The 9,511-nt window shown below is 41.7% G+C and overlaps 2 protein-coding genes across 2 annotated transcripts in view; one reads left to right on the top strand and one right to left on the bottom strand.

Moving 5' to 3' along the window:
* ssna1 (Sjogren syndrome nuclear autoantigen 1) overlaps positions 1–844 on the top strand; it is a 3,527-nt gene extending 2,683 nt beyond the window's left edge. The window contains exon 3 of the mRNA XM_034896914.1: positions 601–844. Within this exon, the coding sequence (XP_034752805.1) occupies positions 601–693 (93 nt within the window). The 3' untranslated portion in view covers positions 694–844. The remainder of the gene's footprint in view (positions 1–600) is intronic.
* A 2,080-nt stretch (positions 845–2,924) lies between these two features.
* The window catches only part of tprn (taperin), a 29,846-nt gene continuing 23,259 nt past the window's right edge, over positions 2,925–9,511 (bottom strand). Inside the window, exons 2-4 of the mRNA XM_034896483.1 lie at positions 7,715–7,916; positions 5,249–5,373; positions 2,925–4,529 (exon numbers count right to left, since the gene is read on the bottom strand). Of these exons, the coding sequence (XP_034752374.1) occupies positions 4,467–4,529; positions 5,249–5,373; positions 7,715–7,916 (390 nt within the window). The 3' untranslated portion in view covers positions 2,925–4,466. The remainder of the gene's footprint in view (positions 4,530–5,248; positions 5,374–7,714; positions 7,917–9,511) is intronic.

The raw sequence follows: 9,511 nt of genomic DNA, 5'->3' as shown, positions 1-9,511 counted from the left end.
CGCCCCCCCCCCCCATCCCATACGAGAGGTGTTTTGCTTGTAGATGTTTCATTAAAGACAGTGTATGAAACCCATGACCTAGATAGTCATTTATTCTGTCATTGTGTTGCTTTGGATTGAAAAAACAAGAAGTGGTTCCCCTTTTTGCTGGGGACCCCCAAAACACACTTAAAGGTTCCCACTTTAGGAACCACTGGATTAGCCTAATCAGATACATTGTAGATAAAAGGATTTATTAATATATTATTATCATGATTATTATTATAAGGATACCAAATATCTTGACAGCACAACCTGATACTGGACAGCTTATACTTTTATAGTCCGTGACGCACTATCCTGTTGTCCTTCTGCAGCAGTCTCCTCTCCCACAGGCACATCCCGCTTACTGATGCCGAACCCCCCAAGCCCTCCACACACACACACACACACACACACTGATCACTGCAAAAACACACACGCCAAAGCTGCTCTTATTAAAGAACAACAATGCCTGGCCCCTTCTTAAATGACCTTTACTGTATAAACCAAACTATCAGCTATGTGTTGTAATGTTTTTACTTCTTCTACAGTATAATTAATCTGATTCCCCCCCCCCAGATCTTGGAGAGTTCCCAGTCCCTTCTGAGCGTCCTGAAGCAGGAGGCAGGAAACCTGAGTAAAGCCACAGAGCCCCGGAGAAAGGCTCAGTAATGCCAGTGAAATGTCACTCAACTCTCGTTTTGACCTCAACAGCAACACTTGACTCTGCACTTTCAACTGTTTCTACTCCACTCTGGACTCACTGTAATAGATTTGATTTATTGTAAGCTTCTTATTCTAATAAATGTATTTCTTATCACTACCATGACTCTTTCGTTTTGACAAAACAGAACAGAACAGAATTGTAATACGTGCACTAGGCTGTTGTTTGTGTTCAGGAGATTTAAGATGTTATGTATTTTATCTCCAATGTTCAACTCGGATCACAAGAAAAGCTAAGATGGTGCTTCTTAGGATGGAAATGACACGTAGACACTATTTACATTTGTTCAAGTTTTCTATTTATTGAGCCTTCATTATTGTACAAGCGTGACATCACTTTGTCTTTTCTTAGCCCAAATCATTGACAATAACTTTACAGTAAGCACATCTGCTGCAATGTAGATTTACAGACGAGTGGGAAAGTAAAGGGGAACGAGATGAAGACAGAGTCTCTACCGGGGGACCAACACAAACGGCTCCCTTTGCAACAGGAGTAGGCAGTGAGAGGCCGCATGTACACTTCAGAAGTCAAGTGATGTGTGTCTGTGTCCCGCTGGTGGCCATCAGAAAGGTCCTCACTGGTGTCATTCGAGGGGATTAGTTGGGATTCCCACATTTCACCCTGCCTTTTTGGTCCTTCAGTTCACAGAAGGACAGAACGCTAAAGATTCCCACTTAGTCAATGTCCTCTTTAGGCTTTTGGACATTGAAGGCAGCAGTTAGTAAAGATGGATCCCCAGGCAGGTCATTTGACCACAGCAGGTCCAAGTCTGGCGCTCTATGGGCCAAATATTTAGCTTCTTAATTACAAATCATGTGTACTTCACATTTCGATGACTGTTATGCCATTTGCCATTTCCTCGTGTTATGGATATGTTGAGTTGTGTAATCCATCACAATACACATCTGCGTTCTTGTCAGTTGCATTTACCCTGCATGATCATAATGTCCTATGTGCAGATTAATTTACAATGTCTGCACTGCATGTAATAGGGCTGGACATTTGGTACTGAATGAACTGGGCCTGTAGCGCCAAGCATGGAGCATACAACGCTTGCTCTGATTCATAGTTTTTCTTTTCAGACAGTATGATTGAAATGTCCAGCTTTCAACTAATTGGAGAAGTGAAGACTAAAAAAAGTGTTAGAGAAAGGTACAAAAATAGCTGTTTGAAATGATACCCAGCACCACTGCATGACAACGCAACCATAATGGGTTCACTGTGATGACTTACACAAGTCAAGAACAAGTCTTCTAGTGGATTCTTATCAAAGAAATTGAGTTGAAACCGAATGAACATCTGGAATAGTTCAAAAATACATTCTGATTTCAAAATCACTGTGAAAAAAAAATAGTTGTGATTTGCAATCAGTGGGCTAAAACACCCTGAATCTCTGGTGTGGTCCTTGAAAGCAGCACAGTGTCTACAGTACAGCTGAACTGAGTTATAACCATGACTAAAAAGCAGGACTTTAAGGGGATTTGTGGGTTTATTTCAGGCCAAATATGAGGACCTGGACCTGTGTGGGAAACTATACACTCGGGATACAGCTTGTTGCGACGAGGTCAACAATCATAAGACTTGATGCAATGATGTGGCAAACGGAGTAAAAACAGTGGACATGGCATTAATCGGCAGTGCATTCACCATGTACATCTGAAGAGTTCTATTCCAAAATGCTATTCATTCAGAAAAAAAAAAAGGTCAATACCTGCAGGTCTAAAAAGTGTTTTCCGCCAACCAAGGGCTCCAAATCCTTTCTCATATATCTACTGTATGTGACATACAATCAGTGGTTGTGTAATAAGAGTTGTCAATAGTGGCTAGCGTTTCAAAAACAACTCTTCAACTAGACTTCTTCTTTTTAAGTGCATGTATCCTCCGTCGCCTACTCTGTTGCTTCTCACGAGGTGCAGGACAAAGCTAAAAGTAAGACAGTGCAAAGACATTAAACATCAAGACTCCAGACAAAACAGAGTTCCTAAATTCATCAGACAAGGACAGAACGTCCCATCTCCTAACAGCCAAGTCCAACTCTTGATGCTGAACACTGATTGGAGAAACCAAAGCAATGACAGGAGTAAGAAAGAAATCTTGGTACTTATGAAAATATGGTGGAAACTGTACAACAATACTGGCCGAAGGTTCGATCCTGGGCTGTGTCAAGAATGAATGTGACGCTGTTACAGCAACACTTTAATCACTTGGCATTATGAGTTAAAGAAAAAAAAAAAAAAAATTCCTCTGGAAACTTGGTGCATTCTTGTATATAAAACAATCTTAATAAAAAAAATCCTTACATCTTCTTTCAAAAGCACACAATCTTGCATTCGCTCTCACAAACATGCCATGTTACGAATGATCGTGATGGTTGTTTTGCCTTCGTTACTTTGATGGACCGGCTTCTTCTTCCTCTTGTGGAATGTCAAAGTACATGAGGTCCGACTGGAAAACAACAACAACACAAAAACAACGTCCGGCGGGGCTCTCCGCACCCGTCCGGTTCCTTCCACACCAGCAAATGTGTCTTTACAAAAACAGGTTTTTTTGTACATGAGCAGGTCTCAGACATGCAAACTTCAACTTTAAGCAGGAATAAATACACAAGAAGCCAGAATAAAAAAGGCGACCGCTGACAGCTTTTGATAAACATGACACAAATACCTTGATCGAGCATACACAGAAACATTCTACAGTATGATGAGTTTTGTTTGTCACCAGCAATACGGACATACAGACATTGGCCAAGGGCACTTTTTCAAGCAGGTTATCAGAATCAGTTGCTGCTGCCTGACAGAAACGATCCCTGGGGTGCATATTTTCCCTCCCTCGTCACTAATAAAAGGAAGTGTGTTGAAGTTTGCCTGCTGTTGACACTCTTCCACTGAACATCCAGCAGCTTTAATACAGGCAGAGTTTGCCGGGAAACCAAAAACTGAAAAAGGCATACCGAAGCGTTACCGTCCAAGAGAACCAACCAAGCTGTTGGCTGAAATCAAAAACATGCAGGTACAAAAAGAGACAAAGAAACTACAATTGTGGCACACTTTCATCATTTTTTTGTTGTTGTTTTTGTGTGTCTTAGTGTGCCAGCGAGCGACACAAGCAGACACGTCCTCCACCAACCCTACGTTTTTTTTGGACATCCGAATCACATGTTTCCATGCTAACACTGAACTCTGTCGCCGTGGCGTCACCCACGCGTGGGCACTGGCGGCTCCCTGTTCTTTTAAGGAGTTTGGTCACTCACGCTTGTCTACATCCTCCCCAAAAACCGGAAGCAAATGTTGAAGTCGGAACCAAGAGAATCACCGTAGGGGGGACTCTGGAGTTCTTCTGGAGTCTGGAGAGGAAGGCAGACGTCTCTCTAGGTTTTGACAATCGATTCAATTCTGTCTGTCTTTTGTTAGTGAGGGCGAGGAAACGAGGGAGGGAGGGAGGGGGGCTGACAGATCAACTGTCCTGGATCGTAGGGGCAAACACAGTCCAGCTGCTTTTGGATTCTTTGCGGCAAGTCAAGAGGAAGGTTGGGAATGGTAACACCGGCCACCTGGCAAAAAACGCCCTTCTGCTGTGAAAAACAAAGACTAAATACTGTGTTTCCTGTCTGAGCAGGAAGATGTGCTTAGAGACGGCTGGAGTGTAGAGCTGGAGGCAGGTCAGGCTGGTCCCACGGGGGGCAGAGGGGGGGTGCTACGGTACAGATGATTGGTCCCTCTGATCAGAAGTAAAGAGCGGGCTCGCTGCTGTAGTCCGACAGGGAGGAGCTGTCTGCAGGTGTGAGCTGAGGAGAGAGGAGACATTGGAATTCCTGCACAGAGACCCAAAGGAAAACTCCCCAACATGTTAAGACCTAAAGAAAATGCATAGCAACACAGACTCATCTTTCACTTTCCTAAATCACCCTTGAAGGCAAAATCCACAATCAATGATCCATCCATGATGGAAGGAAAAAGGGTTTCTCCACTGGCCCAAAATCAAGACGCAAGATCTCAGTCAATCAACCGTCACTTTAAAGCTTAAACCTTTTTAAAATAGTTTTGTCACATATCCTGACAGTACTTCATCAATCCGATCATCTGTGAGGAAACCATGTTCCTCTGCCTCGTCCTGGTGCTCCTATTGGCCTAAGGAAAACAACCAATCAGAGCAGAGGAGTCTAACGCGGTAGCAATGGCCGCTCGTGAACTCAGGATCAAACTGTGAAACTAGGTAGCGCCGATCAAAAATGAATCATAGTTTAGTTAGAGCATTGCCTATTTCTTGCCTCAAATGTTTTCAGAAACATATTGTAGTGTACGGTTTAGCAGACTTCCAACTCTTAAAAGTTACCAACAGAACATTTGGTGAAATGTAGTTTAGAATCTTTCTCAGAGGCATACATCACTGGAGTGAATGGATTCAGGCTTTGGTAAAACAAGACATTTGGACATGTGGAGTTGAAATGAAAGGAGACCTGGTACAGAAACTGTGAGTTTGCTGAATAGAGGAGTCGTCTCTCACCATGACTTCCTCTGTCATCTGTGTGTGTTGGGAAGTGGTGTCCTCCTGGTAAACACTGTCCTCGTGTTTGTGCTCCTGCCAGGCGCTAAAGTCCACAGAGTGCTTGGGAATGTAGCTGGAAAGGTCTGCAGACAACACAAAGACATCAACTCTCACTGAAACGTTTTCTCCATGTGTCACTAGCAAACAGCCATCCTTGTTAATATTATATCTGGTATACTACTTTGTTTTTACATTTTTTGAACTAGTAAGTGAGCTGAAACAGAAACTACATTTGAATGTGTTTCACAATTTGTCCAGTAGAGGTCTCTGTCTTCATACCTAATGTCTGTCCTACTCTTGCACCGTGAAGCAATGGCCTGATCAGACTAGGTTGATATGAGAGGGAAAAGCTAAACTAAATGTCTCTCCTTAAATTCATCCCGTTTCCATTTTAATTATTGCCCTCATTTCCTGAGCAATGTAGGTAGTCTTCATATTTCTCATGGCAACGCATTTTCTCCTTATACATTCCTAAATGCTGCCACGTTATATTTATTTTATGTCATTGTACAGCCCAAACCACACTGTTCAAAAACAACTTAACACATGTCCTTCATATTCAGTCTAACGCCAATCACTGTACATCAGCTTTAAGAAGAGAAAAACAGCTGTCTCATGAGCGTTTTCTATGATTGGCCAACGCAAAAGTGAAAAAGATTAACCTTGGCTGAACTCTGAGGCTAAATGAAAAGGGTTGATGGACACATAAAGACATTAAAAATACCACAGAACTGAAGAATCAACCGAAAAGCCTCAGCTGAATGAACAATTCCAATGTGTTATTTCAACAGCATAGGAAAAATCAGGTCAACACGTGTGAACATGATCTGCTCTTTCTCTCAAAGCCAGAAACCAGAGAAGTCTCAAACTTGTGATGTCATCAAGGGACTGATTTTTCTTTTTTAATACCCAATCAGCTTTATTCTATTGTAGTGTTCTCAGCTCTGAAACAGAAAATGGCCCCACATATCCCCAGGACAGTCCCCTGGGTGCTCATGTCTCATTGTCATTCCAGACTTTAGACTTTGAATTTAAGAGTTGTTCATGTTTATGTCTTAGACCCGTGGAATAACTCGTATGAAATTTTAAAAAGGGATTATTTCCCCTAAACGTTAACAGTTGTACTAGACAGCTGTGAATTATGGGATGGTCTGCGATTTGTAAAATGTAATAATACACTCATATAGTCCTGTCTTGTCTCTGTTCCCTTCTTCCACGATCTCACCTACATTTCTTCTGTCAAACTATTTAGGAGTAATGTCATTTACACCAAAATTAAAGTGCTCATATTATGCCTATTTTCAGGTTCATACTTGTATCAAGAAGTTGTACCAGAATAGGTTTCAACACTATTTTCTTTCCTTTATGGGAGTTGCACATGTGCAGTAGCAAGGTCAGCACTACTAGCCAGTCAGAAGCAGAGTATGAGGGCGTGCTACGCTAGCATCTAGGCGAGCATTACAACGTGTGTTACAAAGTGATGCACGGTCGTCGCGGAGGTAAAGGCTGGACTACAGTAGGGCGGTTTGGAGCAGGTTGTGAACAGGGTTTTCTGTTGGAGATGGTTAATCCCTTTGGGGGGGGTTGGGACTTTGGGCTTTTTCACTTTGTAAACCTATAACATGCACAAAAAAGATAAATAACACAATAAAGGTAAGGGAAAGAGCCAAAGAGCATAGTATGAGCACCACTGCCTTGCTGACTTTTGTAGTTGCATGTTGATTTGTTATGTATAAGCTGCTTGGTTTTTATATGGTAGACCTGAGAAAAAAGCTCTATTTTTGAAGGGAATTGTAAAAGTACCTTGTTTGTTTGTGTATCTGTATTCTGAATAAAGAGTCGCTCAACATTGACAGATCATGGTAAGCACTGCAACGCAGAGTGAAGAGTAGAGCTTTACACCGCACCTCAAAGAACTGGAGTGACTTACTCCCATGTACATACAAAAGATGTAAAAGTAAGCTATATGATGCAGTTTTGCTGCAAACCTCTCCTTTGAATGCACTTTTTTTCACATTGCTGTAATTGCTGTTGATCCTGCTCTGAACATTTGGTTCTTGTTTATCTATTCCCACTAGTCCTCCTTTTAATATTCTTGCTACTGCTTTTGATTTAATTTCCTCATTACACATTTTGTTTTTCTTGATCTTGTGTGTCCTAGAAAATCCTTCTGCTAACTCTGCTTTTACATAAGTGACACATAAATACACCTATTTGTATTTATATCCATCCAAAGATGAAAGCAGGTGGGGGGGGGGGGGTCCAAAATGGAAAAGGGTCATCCTCTGAGGAACATAAATGTCTGCAGGACTTTTCACAGCAAAAGACGGGAATATTAATGCTGCTGTAGGAGTTAAAACTAGACATCTAACTTGCAAGTTCACCACAAAAACACCAAATGAACTCGTCTCCATGTTGTCTCACCGTTACTGTTGGACGTGTGCGTGGGCGAGCTGGTGAAACTGGGTCGGGGGATGTGGATGCGTCCCACCATGCTCGGCTGTTCATCCGCCAGCTTTTCGTCTAGTTTCTCGTCCTCGTCTTCGTCCTCGCTGTCCCACGCGCTGCTCTCGGATGGATACTCGTACGTACTGTGGAGACTTGACTCGTTGAATGAGATCTTAAGCTGCAAGAGACACAGAGACAGAACAATGACAATAAGCAATTATCTATTCTATTAAACGTGTCATTGGACTGCTTTGATTTGGCAATTTGTCTACAATCAAATCTGAGATTTCTTAACAACAATCAGGCAAAAGGGGACAAATTTAGCCGTCTAGCTCCATAGACTCCCATTAATTTAGCCGTCTAGCTCCACAGACTCCGATCCATTTAGCATTTAGCCGTCTAGCTCCCTAGACTCCCATTCATTTAGCCGTCTAGCTCCATAGACTCACATTCATTTAGCTGTCCAGCTCCATAGACTCCCATTCATTTAGCCGTCTAGCTCCATAGACTCCCATTCATTTTTCAATTGGCCGTGATCATCCCCGGTGGGCCACTAGTGGAACAGCAACCATATTCGGTACAATGGGGCTTAATAGGGAGTGAACAGGCTCTCCGTAGACGGGCGCTGAAATAGCCTAGTACATAAACTGTATATACCCGTTTATCTCCATGACAAGTGAGCAAACGCTAACTCGCCATTGAAGGCCATAAGATGCTGTTGAAAGCGCCAGAAAAGTTTGGAAGTGGCTTTTGAGTTCAGAATCAGCCCAAATTAGTCATTTTATTAAATTATTAGGCCCTTCCAGTAAATCTCACAATGCCCTCTTATCTCCATGTTTTGGTATTCAGTGATACTATAATGAAAACAAAATCATCTATAAATGTTTGAATGAAATGCATATGTTATTAATAAAATGAATGGAAAAGTAAAGAAGCCAAACTTAACAGGTTTCAGCAAAGATTTTAAAGTATTTGATGTCTTGACATTTCAAAGCACAGCTCCTAACATAATACTGAAGTCACTCCTCTGCATTTTAAGAGAACCTCAAACATTAACAGGTTACTACAGTACTTCCTTATTGCTCTGTAATTAAACCATCTATACTCTAGGTCATTACGTGTCTCAGCCCTTTGCTCACGCCGCAGTAATGCCAGTTTAATTCAACACTAAACAACTACCTCATCACTTATTCAACAGAGCTTTTAATAGAGGTTCTTTGAGAACCAGCTACAGTTTATTCAGGCAAGTCTGTGACTGCATGTGCTGTACTTTACGTGTCCTCTAAGTGGGACAGGTGGCAGCCTTGCAGGAGCCCAGGGCCTGTGATTGAACGTCTCAGAGAGTTCGCTCGTACTTTGCTGCAACGTGTAATCCAACATGAAGCCCGATCGATATATTGGCGGGTCGATATTATCGGTTGATATTAGGCATTTCCCGATCTATTGTATCGGCATTTATAATGGCAGATTAAATTTATTTTTTTAATAATCCAAATCCGAATTATTTATACTGAAAAATTATTATTAATTATTCTGATAAATGAATATTTAAAAAATAAAAACGGACTGTCAACCATGTTATGAGCATGGTGTTGCATATTTCTTCCACCAGAGGGCGCTCTACAATGTCCCTGTTAGCAAAACTGGTGATTTCTTTTGTTAATGTGTTTTTGTTCAAAGGATTTTAAGTTTCATATCTTAAAGCCCATGTTGCAAGTTAACATCCACTGTTGATTATTGGGTACAAAAAACACTCAAGATATGTATATCATT

Source organism: Etheostoma cragini, chromosome 16 (assembly GCF_013103735.1).
Source record: "Etheostoma cragini isolate CJK2018 chromosome 16, CSU_Ecrag_1.0, whole genome shotgun sequence".
Classification (NCBI taxonomy): domain Eukaryota; kingdom Metazoa; phylum Chordata; class Actinopteri; order Perciformes; family Percidae; genus Etheostoma; species Etheostoma cragini.
Note: the sequence above shows the minus strand (reverse complement) of the source record. Positions and strands in the feature narration are given on the sequence as shown.